General features: G+C 48.5%; 1 protein-coding gene and 1 pseudogene across 1 annotated transcript; both read left to right on the top strand.

The window, feature by feature from the left end:
- The first annotated feature begins 723 nt into the window (after window positions 1–723).
- Window positions 724–1027, top strand: LOC140686925 (cysteine-rich PDZ-binding protein pseudogene; annotated as a pseudogene).
- A 9793-nt stretch (window positions 1028–10820) lies between these two features.
- On the top strand, window positions 10821–18023 carry PRSS27 (serine protease 27). The gene is made up of 6 exons (XM_015239107.3): window positions 10821–10955; window positions 14441–14467; window positions 15168–15330; window positions 16416–16687; window positions 17062–17231; window positions 17595–18023. The coding sequence occupies exons 1-6, from the start codon at window positions 10907–10909 to the stop codon at window positions 17886–17888; spliced, it is 975 nt and encodes a 324-aa protein (XP_015094593.1). The 5' UTR covers window positions 10821–10906; the 3' UTR covers window positions 17889–18023.
- The last annotated feature ends 1384 nt before the right edge of the window (window positions 18024–19407 follow it).

Below are 19407 nucleotides of genomic sequence, written 5' to 3'. Positions count from 1 at the left end.
ATCAACAGATGACTGGATAAAGAAGTTGTGGTACACACACACACACACACACAATGGAATACTATTCAGCAATAAAATAGAATAAAATAATGCTATTTGCAGCAACATGGATGGACCTAGAGATTATCATCCTAAGTGAAGTAAGCCAGAAAGAGAAAAATACCATATGATATCACTCATATGTGGAATCTAGAAGAAAAAAGAAAAAGAAAAGAGGACATTAATGAACTCATCTACAAAACTGAAGCAGACTTGCAGACAGAGTAAACAATCTTATAGTTACAGGGGGAAAGGGCATGGGAAGGGATAAATTTGGGACTTTGAGATTTGCAAATGATAACAACTGTATATAAAAACAGATAAAAAACAAATTTCTTCTGTATAGTACAGGGAATTTTATTCAATATCTTATTATAACCTTTAATGACAAAGAATATGAAAACAAATATATGGATATATATGCATGAATGGAACATTAGGCTGTACACCAGAAATTGACATACTGTAACTGACTAAACTCAAAAAAAAAAAAAAAAAAGACTGAATCATGAAGGAATAGACCCTCGAATGGACCAATAGCAAGTAAAACCATTGAAGCAGGAATCACAGACCTCCCAACAACAACAAAAGCCCAAGAACAGAAGGCTTCATGGATGAATCCTACCAAACATTCAGAGAACTAGCTTCCACTCCTTTCCTGGCTAAAGGAACCATCATGGAAGGATGATGTGTGAAAAAAGCAAAAAGAAATTTGGTACTGTTATCACTCCAAATACATGGAAAGATGGTGCAAAGAATACCACAGAAAGTAGTGGAGGAAAGCTGAACAAAAATAAAGCTTTGACTTCAAAAAAGCAAGATGCGATCCACACAAAAAGAAAAAGTTCTCCACTGGTAGAATTTGTACAAGTGCTGTGCACCACTGGGTTCTCATTATTGCCGGGGCTGTGCCTACAAAAAGGGCATCTGTTCTGTGTGGGGAAAAAAGATTTTGGATACCAAAACCTACAAGCAAACGTCTGTCTAGATACATTGACATTCCTGGCTTTCCACATGATTTTACTTTTTTGCTTTGAATTTTCAAGGCGTAACATCAATGTTCAAGTCACAAAATACATGTCCTAAGACAATTAAGTATAAACCACGGAAGTTGATTGGTAAACATTCTTTTGCTCTCAAGAAGTTCAAAACTGCAAAAATGTAACTAATTTTCTGCCTTGCATTGTTATTTTCCTTACAAACATCTTACTGAACTGGCAAATTTCATGAAAAAAATTTCCAAATTCTGTATGCACTTTCTATTTATCATTATTCATGTAATTTTATTATTCTTTCCCTCTACTTTATAGAGTCTGAAAAAGTAAGCAGGAGATTATTGATTTTTGGCTCTATCCTTGGTATCCAGACTTGTAATTCTTCCCTCATCCCTGTTGGATACATAGTTCTTAGAATCAGCCCCTTAGTTAATTGCAGCTTCATAGGGCATGTAAATATCTGAGACCATTATTACTAAATAGATCTTTAAGTAACTAGCCCAGACCCAAGTCTAACATAAGTTGTATTTATGATGTTTTTTATTTGTTCTTGAAACCAAAGTGCCACTATCTTTCATATGAGAGTAGGAACACGAATGACACCTCATATATGTCCACATGAATACAGTGGATTTCAGAAAAATGTGTATTACACACATTACCTTAAATTCAACCTCATGAAAGCCAGGAGAGCTCTGTGCCCCCATGATGACATGTAATGAATGAATCACCACTCTTTGGGAAAGCACTTTCAAGCAGAAACCAAAGTTTTGTTAACCTCCTGTACTTCCCCCTCCCCTGCCAAAATAAGTAGAAATAAACAAACAAACAAATAAACAAATGCCAATCTTTCTCAACCTTCCAAACAACTGAAGAGGAGGGAACACTTTCAAACTCATTTTATGAGGCCAGAATTACCCTCATATCAAAACCAGATAAAGATACTATAAGAAAAGAAAATTATAGGCCAATATCCCTGATGAACATAAACGCAAAACTCCTCAACAAAATAAAAGCAAACTGAAATCAACAGCGTATTAAAGGATTATACAGCATGACCAAGTGAAATTTATCCTTGGGATATAAGGATAATTAAGCATGGGCAAATCAATAAATGTGATACACCACATTAACAGATTGAAGGATAAGAATTATACAATCATCTCAGTAGGTGCAGAAAAAGCATTTGACAAAATTCAACATTTTTTAATGATTAAAAACTCTCAGCAAATTAGGTATAGAAGGAATTTGCCCCAATATAATAAAGACCATATATGACAAGCCCACAGCTAACATCATATTCAACAGTGAAACACTGAAAGCTATCCCTCTAGATCAAGAACAAGATAAGGACACCTACTTTCACCACTTCTATTCAACATAGTACTGGAAATCCTAGCCAGAGCATTTAGAAAAGAAAAAGAAATACAAGTAATAAAATCAGAAAGGAATAAGTTAAATGTGTAAATGACGTAACCTTATATATAAAAACTCTAAAGACTCTGCCAAAAAAACTGTTACAACTAATAAATAAATTCAGTAAAGTTGTAGGATACAAAATCAACATATAAAATTCAGTTTCATTTCTATATACTGACAATGAACTACCTGGAAAATAGAAATTAAGAAACCATCCCATGTATAATAGTATGAAAAAGAATTAAATTCTTAGAAATAAACTTACTAAGAACATGAAAGTTCTGTACATTGAAAACTATAAGGCATTGAGGAAAGAAGTTGAAACAAGACATAACTAAATAGAAAGATAAGTGTTTATTGATTGGAAGAATTAATATTTTTAAAATATTCACACTACTTAAAGGGATCTAAAAGGGATCTACATATTCAATACAACCCCTATCAAAATTCTAATGACATTTTTCACAGAAGTAGAAAAAACAATTCTAAAATTCATATGAAATCACAGAAGTCTTCTACTGACCAAACCATTCCTGAGAATGAAGAACCAAGCTGAAGGCATCACACTTCCTGGTTTTAAACTATATTACAAAGCTAACAGTAATCAAAACAGTATGGTACTGGCCTAAAAACAGACACATATACCAATGGAACAGGATAGAGAGCTCAGAAATAATACAGTCAACTAATCTTTGACAAGGGTGCCAAGAATACACAACGGGGAAAAGATAGTTTATTCAATAAATGATGTTGGGAAAACTAAATAGCAACATCAAAAGAATGAAATAGATATTTACCTTATACCATAGACAAAATTAACTCAAAATGGAGCAAAAACTTAAATGTAAGACCTGAAACCCTAAAACTCCTAGGAGAAAACCTCCCTGACATTGGTCTTGACAATGATTTTTTTGTATATGACACCAAAAGCACAGGCAATGAAAGGAAAAATAAACAAATGAGACTACATCAAACTGAAAAACTTCTGCTCACCAAAAGAAACAATCAACAAAATGAAAAGGCAACCTACTGAGTGGAAGAAAATATTAGCAAAGCATATATATTAGTTGGACAGCAGTTCAGAAAATGGTTTTGTGGCAATATTCATGCATATATATATATATGAAATATCCCAAATGTGCAAGGAACTCAGATAACTCAGTAGCAATAAATAAATAACCCAATTAAAAACTTGACAAAGGACCCAAGTAGACATTTTTCTGAAGAAGATATGCAGTGTCCAACAGGTGTATGAAAAGGTGCTCAACATTACTAATCATAAGGAAAATGCAAATGAAAACCACAATGAGATATCACCTCACACCTAGGATAGCTAATATTAAAAAGACAAAAGCTAACAGGTATTGGTGAGGGTATGGAGAAAAATGAATCCTCATAAATTGTTGGTGGGAATGTAAGTTGATACAGGCATTATGGAAAACAGTATAGAGGCACCTCAAAAAATTAAAAATAGTGCTACCATATGATCCAGCTATTCCACTTCTGGGTAGATATCCAAAGAAAATGAAATCAGTATTTCAAAGATATTCGCATTCCTGTGTTCATTGCAGAATTATCCACAATAGCCAAATATGGAAGCAACCTAAGTGTCCACCAATGGATGAATGGATAAAGAAAATGTGGTATAGATATTCAGTGGAATATTATTCAGTCATTAAAAAGAAGGAAATCCTGCCGTTTGGGACAACATGGATGAACCTGGAGTACATTATGCTTAGTGAAATAAGTCAGACACAGAAATACAAATACTGCATTTTCTCACTTATATGTGGAATCTTAAAAAGCTGAACTCAGAACCAAGAGTACCTTGGTGGTAGCAGGCGATAGTGGGTGGGGAAAATGAGGAAATGTTGGTTAAAGGGTACAAACTTCTGGTTATAAGATAAATAAGTTCTAGAGATCGAATGCACAGCATTGTGATTATAGCTAATAACACTGTATTGTATAGTTGAAATTTGCTGAGATTAGATCTTAAGTGTTCTCATCACACACACACACATACACACACACACACAAATGGTAACTACAGTAGATGATGGATATGTTAACTAGCTTGGTTGTGGTAATCATTTCACAATGTATACATATATCAAATCATCACATTGTATATCTTAAATATTTACAAATTTTTGTCAATTATATCTCAATAAAATTAGATGAATCAATCTATAAATATTATAAGAGAAAAAAGGAGAAACAAATTAGATGGTCTGGCAAAGATGAGTTTATTTCACACATTTTGAGAGGTCAATTAATTAGCCGAGAGGTAAGTATTCATTCTGTCCCTGAGTAGGTCTCCCAGAAGTATCAGAGAAAACAATTCCAGTCGTTTATGGATTCTGAGAAAACTTTGAGAGTCATGTGGTAAACATAGGTGATAGGACATATCCGTGTGATGTCTGCCCTTGTCCTTCCATTAGCACCTTCTTGGTTCATCCAGGTGTGCATAATTTCCCTCATCATAATTTCTCCACAATCCCCCTCAAAACAAGCTCTAACAGCACCATTTGACCATGAGGCTTTTTTTTTTTTTGACATAGCGTGATTAGTTGGACACCAGTTCAGAACAATGGTTTTGTGACAATATTCAAGGACCTGAATATCAAACAGTGGAGAAAGGCAGAATGGTCTGAGAACGATCACAAGTACTGTGAGAAACAGGTGGAACATAACTTGTATTCAGTTTTTCAGTCAACCCAGGACTAATTAGGAGGATAAGTGTCAAGGATCATACTGGTCAACTTTCATTTATCAAGGGGATTTTAAAAATTGATGGACTGTTTCATCTCTTACCTGGGTCAGAGTCAGAGATAAATTACAGGTATGCCATTTTAAAATATTTTTTAGCTAGGGTGGAAATTCTTGTACAAACCAGTGAAATCCGGAGTGTTAGGTATCTTCCAAGAAGTGAACACATCAGGTTCCTAATAAGATATCAGTTACTGGGAGTTTGATTTGAATACATAGGATGCCCCAATAATGAATGTAAAAAGTGGAAATTATTAACTTTTCACAGTCTACTTAAAGTTAATATTAAAACAATTCACATAAAACATAGGAAATTTGCAATTATATAGGCCATTTATCTCATCCTGCACTTCATACTCCAGTTGTCAAATTATTATATCTACATATATTATAGACCCTACAATATAGTTTTTGCTTTAAATGCTTATATATTTTCAAGAATTTGAGAAGAAAAGAGAGTATTTTATATTTATCTACATATTTTCCATTTCCAGTGCTCCTTATTCCTTTCTGAAGATCTTTCTGTCACCCTGGATCACTTATCTCTAGGCTGAAAACTTCCTTTAGCTTCTTTCATGGTACAGGCCTACTGGCAATAAATTCTCTTAGTTTTCATTTGTCTGTAATTGTCTATTTCCCCTCCATTCTTGAAGAATGTTTTCATTGGATATAGAATTATGAGTTGACAAGTATTACCATCATCATTTCAGCACTTTAAAGATGTTCCATTGTCAACTGTCCTCCATTATTTATGATGAGAAGTCAGCAAATTGTAGAACTTGAAATGAAAGGGACAGTTCTTTAGATTCCCAGCTTTCTACAGCCAAGGAGCAGGTTGGCAGAGAAAGCTATTCAGTTACAGACAAGAACCACTTCTCATGGAAAATCATGGATGATTCAGAAGGCAAGGCCAAAAGCCCAAACAGTGGAGCTAAGAGTAATGAAAAATCACTCCCAGGTTCTCTAGACAACACACATTCCCAGCTCCCAGAGTAGAAGGGATTGGTACATGTGCTTAGCAAGATTTCAGAAATGCTATGGACCAGTGATTGCTCTGTGTGGGTTTATCGATTATGGTTTTCCTGCCCCTTCCTCACCATTGCATGGTGGGCAAGGTGAACTCTTTAGTTCACAGTTTTTCAGATCAAGAGAACCATGCCCAGGAAGCTTCGTCTGCACCTAAATCTGAATTAGTTGACTTGGGACCTCAAGTCTGGTTGATGCCATAATGGGATGAGACTTTGGGGGATACTGGCCAAGCACTGCAGTGTACTGTGTTTCCTTTCTCAATTTTTCCCCTGAAGTTAATAATTGCCTTTGTTGTTGTTGTTAATTTCCTTTGTACCTAACCGTATTTTCCAATTCTCCACGAGGTCAATCCCATTAGGAAACACATCAGTTCCTTTGTCCCCCCTTCTCTTTTTCATCTCTTCTTGATATACCCATTTTCCTTTCTCTGGGATAGTTGCTGTCTAGGCACTACAGTCAACCTGGGATGTCCCTTTAACTGTCATCCTTGGAATTCCATTTGCCTTTCTCCTGATTTGGATTCCCTGTCCTGGGTCCCACGTCTTCTTTCTTGGTTTGCACCTTGTTTTGGTGGAGCACATCCTTCCAGTTTCATCAAATTGAAAATATAGCACAATGGCAGAGGGGATGATGATGATGATGTCAGCATTCCTGTCTCTTGTGTCACAGGGTTCCAGTGAAGACTGCCCTCTAGACTGACAGCTGCCATTCTGGAATCTCCCTTCACCAGCATCCTAGAGATTCCCTGCCTATTCTTCTGAGTTTGATCTCTGTTTTCTACAGCCTACATATCTTCCTTTCTTGGTTTATTCCTTCTTTCTTTTAAAAATTTTGGGGGAAGAGGTAATTAGGTTTTTTTTTTAATGGAGATAGTGGAGATATTGAACCCAGGACCTCGTGCATACTAAGCATGTGCTCTACCACTGAGCTCTACCCTCCCCTATCCCTTCTTTAGTCAGAGAACATTTTTCCTCTAGTGGCTTCCCAAGAATCATGCATGGGGTGAGAGGGTAAATTTTCTGAGAACTTCCACGTGTGAAAGTTTCACTCTCATACTGGAGTGAGTGCGGTGGTTATTGCTTCTTGCTGACTAGTTTCTTTCCCACTGCCTCCTTTCTGCTAACCAAACCTATCCTGTGGCCACACAGTGGCCTTGTGAGCAGCCTCGGCCAACTGTGGGACAATTGATGTCCTTCTTTGGGATTGTTCATATTGAATGGAGAAGAGGAGGAGCTCCAGCCCTCTCAGCTGGCATTCCTTGAGGAAGAGACCCCAGATGTTTCTGGCTCCAGGGGGCATCTTGGAGACTGGAGAATGCAGTCACCACCAGAGAATAGCAGAGTGTCCTGTGGGTAATAAGGGAGGCCATTGGTACCTTCTGGGTCCTGAAGCTCTTCCTTCAACTGGAGCATCGCAGGAAGGTCCCACAAACTGGGTCCCACAAACCAGGACCAGAGATCCATGAACACCTGTTGTATTCCATGAATCTCAGCTGGCTTCCTGTCACCTGCTTTTGAAAGAAATCCGCACGACTACAGAGCCCGTCTTAGATGGTCACTGCTGAACATTCTGCAAACTTCTCTTTTCGATGTTGCTGCTGTTGTGTTGAGATTAAATTTTTTTCAGTTATTATACGTTCTAAAAATCTTTATACCTGCTCTTTTAAATTTTCCTCTTATATCATGAACATTTTTCATATTTACCCAACCTCCATGAAAATGTAATTTTTATGAATTATATTCACAGGATGTTTGTTAATTACTATCACCCAACTAGTTTTTGGGTTTTGTATGTTTTTGCAATTATAAACAACCTGGCCACTGACACCTGAATACTTTTTCTGTATTTAGGATCTTCCTCTTAGAATAGACTTCCAAAGACGAAGTCATTGAGTCAAAGGGGATAACTATTTAAAAAGCTGAAGCACAGACTGACAAACTGATTTAATGAAGGCTGTACCAGTTACATGCCCACCAGCTGGCGCATTTCTCCACAGCCTCATCTAACAACATTCCGCCAACATCAAGATAACTCCACACAGGAGAACTGGCATCTCCTTGCTGTGACTTTGATTTGCATTTAATTACTGAGGCTGAATATTTCTCAGTAAGTCTATTAGCCAAATTGGCTTCCTCTTCGGATACTTGTCTGTTTGTGTCCATTCATTTCACCTTTAGGGGCTCTGGCTTTTTCTGATCAATTTCTTAAGCACTCAACAATAGCGGTGTTGGCACTTTGCCAAGTTTCCTGAAACTATTTTCCCTATTCTTTGCCTTTTTATTTTGAAACCCATTTTGCTTATGGGTTTTTGTTTGTTTGTTTGTTTGTTTTTGTTTATTGTTGGTGGCAGTTTTTTTGTTTGTCTAATGGGCCATATCTCTTTTGTGATGTCTAATGTGACATCTAACATTAGAAAACCCTTTCCCTTCCAGAGTTGTTGATAAATTTTCATTTCTATTTTTTTAGGAGGAATTCAAGTCTCTGACTCTCTCTGGATTCCAATTCTCCTCATCTGTTTGGTGGATGGATTAAGAAAGGGACCTAGTTTCCTGCTCACCCTGCACCCGCGCCCAGCTCCCTGCTCAGCACTGGGTCTACAGGTTCCAGGCCCAAGGGTGTCCAGGTGACACCACAGGGCTGTTTCTCTACCCACTGAAGTCTTCAAGAGTCCAGCTTTCCCTGGCATCCCCACTTTCTGATCACATCTTAACTTCTGTTGCTTGCTTGATTTCAAGGCACAGCCTTCTTAGAACTGGCTTTAAAAAAAAAAAAAAAAAGAGGCAGAGAAAACCGCAAAAGATGCCTGAGAAGTAGTTGACCCAACAGAATCTGAAAGGCCTCTGAGTTCCAAGGAATTGATTATCAGGTGCCTGGGGAATGTGGTTACACAGACATTCTGAAACACTTTCCAAAGTTTATGGTTAGGCATTTTTGCCTTAAATTCTGTCTTGTCATCTCTTCACACCGTTCACCTCGATGTTCCCCATAACTGGAACAATGTTAGGTACCAAACGTCCTCAAAAAATACTCGCAGAATGAATGGACTTATGTGTCTGGAATCCCTCTTCCCATCCTTCTGCCCTCCCTCCCCGACGGAGGCTAGCTCGCCCAGACACCCCACCCGAGAACTCCCGGACACAGCGCGGAGAGGGGCGCGAAGGAGGGACAGGAGAGGCAAGGGGGCCGGAGAAGGCGGGCCAGCGCCTCGGTGACAGCCCCGAATTGAGGGTGGCGCTCCCTCCCCCTCGCAGGAATACTGGAGAAGTGAAATTAGAATGAGTAGGGGCGGGCAGGAGAAGAGGACGGCAGACAGCTGGAAATGCTCGTGGTGGGGCAATGGGAGGAAGAGGGACAGAGAGACGAGGAGAGACCCCCGCCCCCGCATCCTTCCCCGCCCGCCCCGCGCTGCTGCCGGTAGCCGCTAGAGGGCAGGCCTGCGCTAACCTGTAGTGCCCGCGAAGGCCAAGGTCAGAGGGTAGGGGTCTGCCGGACACCTAGCCCAGCCCTGGAGCCAGTGACCCGGCCCCTACAACCTCCCGGGGCGCGCGGTAGCACACCCAGGCCACGCACGCACCCACTGCTCAGGCGAGAGACTAAGAAGCTCCCCACCCCAGGCCTGGACGGATCTGCTGGCCCTTGTTCCCGGCCCCGGCCCGAGCCCCTGTTGCAGCCGGACACTGCCACCCGAGCGGGGAGCGGCCGCCCAAGCCCCGACTCCGACTCTGACGTCAGTCTCGTGCTCCAAATAACTTCCTCCCCGAGCCGCTTCCGCGGCGGCCGCACGTCCCGGACCCGGCCAGCCGCGCCCAGGGCAGGGACGCCCCGGGACTGTCATCCCGACCTGGCCTTCCCAGAACCAGCTTCCGCCCCGCCCACCCCGGCGCGGGTTCCGGGAAGAACCCCCCCCCAGCCCCAACCCCAGCCCCTGGCTCGGAGGGAGGAGGGTGCCGCCAAGGGACCAGGGTGGGTAGGGGGCGGTCAGGGCCACCCAGGGGCGGGCCTTGGGACCTGCGCTTTGGGGAAGAGCTGGGACCCAATTTCTGGAAGGAGGGCATGTGAGGGGCGCTGGGGTCAGCTGCGGATCCGGCCTCCAGACTCCTTCCCTGCTCTTCTTTGTACCATAAACACAGCTGACCTGGACTCTCCTGTGTCCATCCCCCTCCCTCAAAAATGTAAGCCCAGTCCTGGATTGTTTCATTCACTGATGCCTGGTACGTAGTAGGTTGTCAAGAAATAAGAATGAAGGACCAAATTAATGACTGAAACAGGGAGGATCTCACAGGCGGGCTGCAGTCGCCTTGTGTAGAGCCTGTGGTCAGTTGGGGGGGGTGCAGTCACAGTAAGGGCAGAACCCCATGCCACAAGCACCTAAATGGGACGGATGCACCCTAGCCCCCAAACCCTAATGTGTTTTAGGGTGAGGGGTCTGGCCCTTGGGGTTCAGGGCAGGTCATGGAGGAATTGGGGTTCTGGGCTGTCTCCTTCCTGCTGAGAGGAACTGGGCAGGCCAGGCTGACAGGTCCGGCAGCATAGCTGAGCTGACACTCATCTCCAGCATAAAACCCCACTTCATGGAGCCCCGAACATCCTAGCGCTCACGGAGCTCCAGCCACCACTGTCCCCTGCCCGGTGGGCAATCCAGCCAGGCTGAGACCATGAGGCGGGTGCCAGCTTTGGCCCTGCTCCTGCTGCTGCTGCGGTTTGGTGAGTCCCAGACTTTTCAGGGGGCCACTCTGTCCTACTGGGAGCTGGAGCTAAGCCCCCCACTCCCTGGCCAGGCCTGGGGCTGCAGCACAGTCCTCCCCTCCCTGTCCCCATGGGAACTCCCACCTGGGGAGTGAAGTGGGGGTGTGAATGCAGGCCCAAGAGGACCCTGGAGGCAGTGACGTAGGCAGGATCCTCTCCCCTTGCCTCGGGCAACCATGGCCAAGCTCTAGGCTTAGTGCTTCTTCTTCCTCTCATCTTGGTCTCCAAGATGAAAAACAGGGCTGCATGTGCTCAGGATCTGAACTCAGGACCGATGGGCTCTAATCCCTGGGCCACCATCACCCGGGCCCAGGAGGGGTGGCTGAGCAGCCACCTGAACCTGGGAGCCGCAGGAGGCTGGCGAGGGCTCAGCAGGGAGCAGAGGGGGCAGGAGTGCAGGCTCCTTCTCCCATCAGAGAGGGAGGGTATAGGAGGAGCATGTCCTGCACCCCTATCGCCTCTCCCAATCTTGGGTCAGGGTTAGCAGGTGCCAGCCAGGGGGCCCCACTTGCCAGGCCCCTCCCTACCAGCTGGGCAGGCTGCTCTCTGCCAGGGAAACTCTCCTGCATTCCTGGGCCAGCCTGGCCAGCCCAGCCGCCACCTCACTTGCCTGTCCTCAAGTCACCTCTCAGGGCCGAGCCAGGTCACCCGAGGCTGCAACTCAGCCAGGCCTCCGGGCTTCCCACTAGAGGAGGAGGGTTCCTGCTGAACTCCCCAGGCCTTGCTGTCCAGCCTCCCCCTCCTGGCCTCCTGGCCCAAGGATAACAGCGTTCTTTGAGGGATGCCATCTCTGCTAGGGTGTGTAACACAGTGATTGCTCCTGATGGGTTGAGTAATCAAGGTCATTGCCAAAGAGGAAACAGCAGCCTGGATTTGGCTGTCAAACAGCTGGGACCAGAGGCCTGATCTCTGTCAGCACCATCCTCACCTCTCACCTCTGGCTGTTCCCTCCTAGAGCCTGAGGTCTCTCCCATCACCACCAGTAACTTGCTACAGGAGCATGAGGGCCCTGGCCCGAAGGAGGGGCCTGACACCCATGGCTGTCTCGCCCAGCCCCTGGAAGGATACCCACACTGCAGATCCAAGGTCTCCACATGACCCCCTCCTGGTCAGCACTGCTCCCATGGCTGCTCTCATCCTGATCTTTATACATTCCCTGGGCTCAGGCCCTCTGGATGTGGGCTCCTCCTTCATGGAGATCTTGGGCCCATAGGAGAGATGAGATTCTACCTCCAGGACAAGCTGGGCAGAGCTCTGTGAAGGCAGATGGGAAGACAGAGAGCTCAGGAGAGGCAGCCAGGCTTCACAGATGGGTGGTGCAAGCAAGAAGGGCTGCCAGGAGGAGGAGGCATTCAGTTAGGCTTGATCTGGATTAGGACCTGTAGAATCTGGATTTGTAGACACCAGGAGTAAAGGGCCTCCAGGCACAGGGGTGTTGTGAGCAAACATTCAGAGGCTGGAAGGCCTGAGCCTTCCTAAATGAGAAGCAGGGTGCATTAGGTTGGGGTGAGGATGCCTAAAGTGGGGACTGCTGGGCAGGGTGCATATGCACTTGATCCTGGGAGCAGACAATGGATCCATCTGGGTGTATGGGAAAGAAAGAAGGCTGTGGGGAGAACCGGGACAAGGCTCTGGAAAATTCCCAGAGGGAAAGAATAAGTCTGAAAGCACATTAGTGCTGGTGAGGATGGTGAGGATGGTGTGGATGGTGAGAAAGTTGGGGGCTGGGGAGTGAATGGGAGCATCATACAAGTGGAAGCATCAGGCCTTTGAAGGAGCACAGGGTCAGGTGTTATCAATCTAATTAAATGATATTATACTTATTTTAGTATAATAAATGAGGCTGGAGGGAACTGCCTTCCCAGGGGACATTTGCTTCTTTTTTCTTTCTTTCTTTCTTTTTGACAGAGGTACTAGGTAGGGATTGAACCCAGGACCTCCTGCATGCTAAGCAGGAGCTCTACCATTCAGCTATACCCACCTTCCGACACTTGCGTTTTAAAAGGGTGCCTTGTTAACACAGATCAATGAGTGACTGTTCAGCAGTAGACTTCCCACTCCCCGTTGCCGGCCTGCACGGACACTACTCTTGCCCCCATACTTCTGTTTGGCACTTCTATTTTAAAGAGTGGCCAGTCCTGACTGTGCCTTCTCAGCCCCCTAGTGTCTACCTCCTCCTCTCGCCCCCTGCATAGCACCCCCCAAACTGCTTCATCATCCAACCCCATCCTCAGCATTGGGGACTGCGTCCCTCAGACTGGAAGGATGGGGATCCCATAAAAATCCCCCAGGTGTTCGGGCACACCACAGAGGCGTGGCTCAGCCTGACCTGTTCCTGCCCTCCATGGCCGCTCAGATGCCTGGGATTGGTTCCTTCTTCAGGTCAAAGAGTGAACTCACCATGAAAGGGGTTGGGGCGTAGTGGAAATGCTGAGGGTGGAGGTGGGGAGAGGCTGTCCTGAGCCCCTGCCCCAGCTCTGATCGGATCTGCCCCCAGTGAACCAGGCATAGGCAGGGCTCTCTCTACAGGCAGATATTTCTGGAGTGTTGCTGGCAGGGAGCTGAGGACTAATGGCCTGGCTGGGGTCTTCAGGCTGGGGTGGAGGATCCATAGATACTGGGTAGCAGGCCCTGTGTCTCTGTCCAGAGACGTGGGGGTAACGGATCCAGGGGAGATGGGCCTCAGAATGGTCCCACTCCAACTCCTCTGCCAGTCCCCTCACCCAGGCAGGGGTGCCATGGCCCAGCGGGGGATCCTGGGCTCCAACTGCAAGCATCCTGGGATGTCTTGGAGAGGGGTTGGCTCTTGGGCACCTGGAATCTTGGGGAGACTGACCCAAGGCCACTGGCTGGCCTCTCTCTACTCCTCTGAGACCAGAGAGACCTGTGGAGCTGAGCTGTCATCTCATGATTAAACCTTGGAGGCTTGCTTATGCTGGAACAGACTGTGAGCAAAGGCCCCAGGGCCTATCTCTTCCTTCATCCCAGCCCCAGGCTGTTGAAGAGGGGTGAGGGAGACCCTACAGCACCAGGGCTGAAGGCTAGATTCTCCCCAGAGCTTCCAGACAAGGATGAGTGTGGGGTGTGGAGGAAAAGCCCCTGTGAGGACAAGAAGGAGCCATCCTGCCCCAAACAGGAGAATCAAGCTATGACAGGATCCCCTTGCTGGCATCTTCTAACTGGTTTCTCCTGGGGCAGGTTTATCCATTCTTACAGATAAGCTCTGGTCCACAGGCCTGGGCCAGCAACCATTGCAGGGGGCCAGACTTGTGGGGAACTGAAAGTCCCTGGCTTCTCCTGCCAGGTACTTCTGTGGACTTCCCTTCTAAGTCTGCAGGAGGCTGGGTGTGGAGCAGAGGAGAGTCTACTCCAAGCAGCAGTGGGAGGGGAAGAGCAGACCTTCAGCAAAGTTGGCTAATCACCTTCTTTTTTCTTGCTTTCAGGAACTCAGGGGACTGAGGCATTAAGTGGTAAGCATCTAAGGCCCTTGGGTTGAGGGAACAGGAGTGGGCTTGTCTGAGAGCTGCAAGACTGGCCAGGAACCCCCACCCCTGGAACGAGACCCAGAATGAATGGGCAGGGCACAGGGAATCCCACAGTGCAGACAAGTTGTGGTTCAGTGGAACTGGAGCCCAGGGAGAAGTGGAGGAGAAAGGTCTGATACACAGTGCAGATGGCAAAAGAAGGCCACTGAGGCATGAAGCATGGAGAAAGGGGGGCAGGAAAGGTGACAGGACAGCTAAGGATAGAACTGGAGGACCATTCTGCTATAACAGACCCCCTTGGGGTCACCTACCCCATGTGGGACTCTCCCAACACCCACTGAACTTCCAGGAGCCCACCTGGCCCTGAGATAAGACCCTTACCTGTGTTATCTCACCACCCCCTCACCCCATGACCGGAGGTGTAGGTCTGATGTCACCATTTCACAGATGAAGGGTGTGAGGCCCACGGGGTGGGGGACTTCCCCACAGCTGGGAATGGTCTGCCTGTGTCAGAGGCTGACTCGTTGCAGAGTCTTTTGACTTGCCTAAGGTCACCGAGCAGGTCAGGGGCAGGGAGGCTGGGAATTGGGCAGAAAGTAAAAGCTTAAGTGTGGGGTTAGGGGTAGGGAATCAGAGTCCATGGAACTGACTCACAGTGAGCGCCACCCTGGCTGTGCTCCCTTAGCCTGTGGGCGTCCTCGGATGCTGAACCGGATGGTGGGCGGGCAGGATGCCTTGGAGGGCGAGTGGCCATGGCAGGTCAGCATTCAGCGAAATGGAAGCCACTTCTGTGGGGGCAGCCTCATCACAGAGCGGTGGGTCCTCACCGCAGCACACTGCTTCTCCAAGTAAGTCTGCTGAGACCCCACGCTCCCCCTCCCCACCCAACGCCAGCCTCACCGGCCTTTCTCTCTACTGGGGCGCAGACCCTGTACATGGTAACCCACGAACGCTCGGCTTCAGCACCGCGGACAGCGCCACGTGTGGCGGGGCGCGGGCGCTCGGGCTGAACACCTACCCGCTGGGGAGGCTGTCCAGCACTGACCGGCCTTCCCAGACAGAGCTCCCTTTAGGTCCAACCACGGAGCCAGCTTCTGGCAGTAATCGTTGCTTCCCAGCCTTTGCCCCTCTCAGCCGAGCTGGGAGGGGTCCATTCCCCAGCTGCTGGCCTCACAAGTGAGGTGCTTTGTCAGGCCTGGGGTCCCATCCCTGCAAACGCTGGCAGGCTCCTCCCGTACCCTGGCCTTCTTCCCTGTCCCCTCTCCCAGACTTCAAATCCAGGACACTCCCTTTCTGGCTGGGACTCTGGTTACAAATGGACTGGAGCAGAATGTCCCTTCCTCCTCCTCATCCTAAGGTCACCTATACCATCCCTATCCAAAGAGCCAAGCCACCCAATCCCTGCTATCATACCGTGACCCACCTGGCCCAGACCTATAGGGTTTCCCAGGCATCTCAGCTTCTCTCACCATAGCTCTGCAATTCTTTTAAAACTTCACATCTTAAATTCAGAAATGTGGGCTCAGAGGGAGTAGGTCACTTGCCTAAGGCTGGGTCCAACCCCCAGCTGCACACCCATGGGTGGTCATCTCCAACTCTCACAGCAAACCTTTCAGGTAGGGATTGTTCCTGTCCCCATTTTACAGACAAGAAAACTGAGTCACAGAGAACTTGCTTGGTGACTTGCCCCAGGTTGCCAAGCTGGCCAGGGTGGAGTTGGGAACTAAAGCTGCTTCAGCTTCTACACCCTCAACCACCTCATCCTGATGTTTGTCCCCCTGGAGATTACTTTTTTGATGATAATGTGCAAAGAGAGATTAGGCACTGGGGTGGGCTGGGAGAGAGCCCAACTCCTAGTTCCCTTCTCCATTAAACTTCCCCTTGTTAAGCCCTAGTGGGGCTGCCTCACACCAGGTCTCTGCTCTCCTACCAGCACCTCTGAAACATTGCTGTACCAGGTCCTGCTGGGGGCGCGGCAACTGGTGAAGCCGGGGCCACATGCCATGTACGCTGGGGTGAAGCGAGTGGAGAGCAACCCCCTGTACCAGGGCATGGCCTCTAGTGCCGATGTGGCCCTGGTGGAGCTGGAGGCGCCCGTGACCTTCACCGATTATATCCTCCCTGTGTGTGTTCCTGACCCATCGGTCATCTTTGAGACAGGCATGAACTGCTGGGTCACCGGCTGGGGCAGCCCCAGTGAACAAGGTAATGGACATGGCCAGGAGAGAATGGGGGACAGGCCTAGAGAAAGCAGCTTGGGGGCCAATCTGAACCAACAATCTTTTTCTGTTAATATTGGTACACATGATTTCTACACAAGTGGGTGGAGTAAGTATGGAAAGGGGCCACAGGCTCAGGAGGAGGAGCCATGGGGAAGTGGAGAAAGGGGAACAAAGAGCCTAGCCTCGTAGATGGAGGGAGGGAAGAAGCAATTCTGTTCCACAAAGCTGAGGGCCAGAAGAGGTCTAAACCCAAGCAAGAAATGGGGAGGGACAGAGCTATGGTCCTTGAGAACCCAGAGTCATGGGGTCCTCAGTAAGACTATCCATTGAGCTGCAGGCTGTGTCACCCCTCCCCAGAGCGCCTACCCAACCCACGGATCCTGCAGAAACTTGCAGTGCCCATCATTGACACGCCCAAGTGCAACCTGCTCTACAGCAAAGACGCCGAGTCCGGCTTCCAGCCAAAAACCATCAAGGAGGACATGCTGTGTGCAGGCTTCGCCGAGGGCAAGAAGGACGCCTGCAAGGTAGGGATTAGCGTGGGCTATGCAGGGGCTGAGGCCTGCTCCCAAGGCCTGGGTCAGGGTGGAAGCCAGTCTACCTGGGACAAGGCACGAGGCCCCTGTTGGAGGGCCCTCCCAGGGGAGTCAATCAGTAGGTCTGCAGTGGGGCTGAGGAAACTGCTCTTTCAGCTTGTTCCTCTGAGGTGAATCAGGGTGGGAGCTGGGGATGCTAGAGAAATTGGCACCCCAGGCCAGAGAGGAAGGACCAGAGGGGAGTAGGGGGGTGTCCTAGCCACGGGGAGGAAAACGGGCCTGTGGGTACCTGTGTACCACATAGGCTGGCTCTTGGGCCTCTATGAGCTTTGACTGTGCCTGTTTCACCCACAGGGAGACTCAGGGGGCCCCCTGGTGTGCCTTGTGGGCCAGTCGTGGATGCAGGCTGGGGTGATCAGCTGGGGCGAGGGCTGCGCCCGCCGGAACCGCCCAGGCGTCTACATCCGGGTCACCTCTCACCATAATTGGATCCATCGCATCATTCCCAAACTGCAGTTCCAGCGGGCTAGGTCAGGTGGCCAGAAGCGGGGCTTCCGGGGCCATCAGCTCCCCAGTAGGAACTTAGCGCCCTGCCTGGCAGCCCATGCCATCCTCCTGGTCCTCATTGCCCCGCTCACCTTCCTCTGAACCTCACTGAGGCCGGTGGCGCAGTGGAGCCCCGGGGCCCAGGGTGTACATTTGTAAATAGCTCCCCAATTCTCCCTTCTCTCAAGTGCTCACTTTTTAAATTTATGTTCATGAGCCAATAAAAACCCAACCTCAGTGCTGGCTCCCTGAGCATGGACTCTCAGGTGAAGGAGTCGGGGTGGAGAGGTGCTGGATGTGATGGTGCCGGAGGGGATGGCGCTGAGGAGCTGTGAGTTGGGGGGTCAATGTTGGGTGGGAAATTAGAGGGCAAGGCTCCCCAGTGGAAGGGAACTACAGCAGGCACGCTGGAGGCTGGACATCACTGAGTCTAGGGCCTCCTTGTCTCCTGTGACATCTGTCACCAGACCCCCTCACAGGTGGCTTCCCTGCTCCCACCCCTGCCTCAGTGTCCTTGCCAACGTGGTCCTCACCACAAGTGTTGCCAAGGGGTGCCCTGTGTTGGGCACTGGGGGCAGTGACAGACACTAGTAGGGGCCCTGGGGGAGGGTCCAGGAGGGCCCTGCGGAGTGTTGGGGATCACAGCCCCCACTGCTTGTGTCTGAATCACCCCAAAACTTCTCTTGGTGATGCACTGCTCCTGCAGGGGCTGCTCCTGGTGCCCAAGGGCCCCCTTTACCCACCTCTTCTTTTCCTCTACCCACTCCCTCGGCCTCAACCTCCGTCAGTGAAAGCAAAGCTGCAGTGGGTAGGGAGAGGCTGGAGTTGGGGTCCACATCTTCTGGGAGACTTTGGACAAGTCACAGCCCCTTCTGAGCCCGTTTCTCTCCTGCCACCCAGGACAGCGCCCCCACCTGCCTCTCGGGTGACGAGGTGGATGGAGAACTTGCCTAAGGCTATGTCAGTCTCCTGTGCCTGCCCACCTCCTTCCTAGGCTCCAGCCGCCTGGGGACAGCTCTGCCAGGGATATGCAGACCCAACACCCCAGAGGCTAGACCTCCCCAGACCTCAGGGATGCAGGGGCCTGTGTGACCTACATCAAGTTCACACACAGCAGTCAGAGCTGTGATGCTGTCACACAGAGGAGCCAAGGCCCAGGTCACGTGGGGCCATGGAGGTCAGCAGGAAAGGTCCCTCCGGGACAGGCAGAGGTTTCAGCAGCTACCTGAGCCAGGACCCCTTCCTTCCTCCTTCCGCAATGTTTGAAGCTGAGGCCAGACTTGCTGGAGTCTTTAATGGTTTCTGCGAGGATCCCTGGGAATTCAGAAACAAGCTAGAATCCTGCACAGACAGCCTTGTGCTCAGCCCCTGCCCAGTGTCCCCACCCCCTTGTCCCTCATCCTGTCATCACCCCACACAATCCCTTCCTAGTCCACCCAGTTTCAGCCTGTGGCCACCAGGAATCCAGCAGGAACAGGTCTCGAAGCTCAGGCCCCCGGCTCACTCCGGCCCTGCCTGTCAAGGCCCTGATGGTGCAGCTGCCCACGCAGGCAGCCCTGGGTTCTCAGTCTGGCCCAAGTGCGTCCACAGCAGGCCTTCTGTAGCCAGACGATCGACTCCC

The sequence above is a fragment of the Vicugna pacos genome, chromosome 18 (genome assembly GCF_048564905.1).
Source record: "Vicugna pacos chromosome 18, VicPac4, whole genome shotgun sequence".
NCBI lineage: Eukaryota > Metazoa > Chordata > Mammalia > Artiodactyla > Camelidae > Vicugna > Vicugna pacos.
Note: the sequence above shows the minus strand (reverse complement) of the source record. Positions and strands in the feature narration are given on the sequence as shown.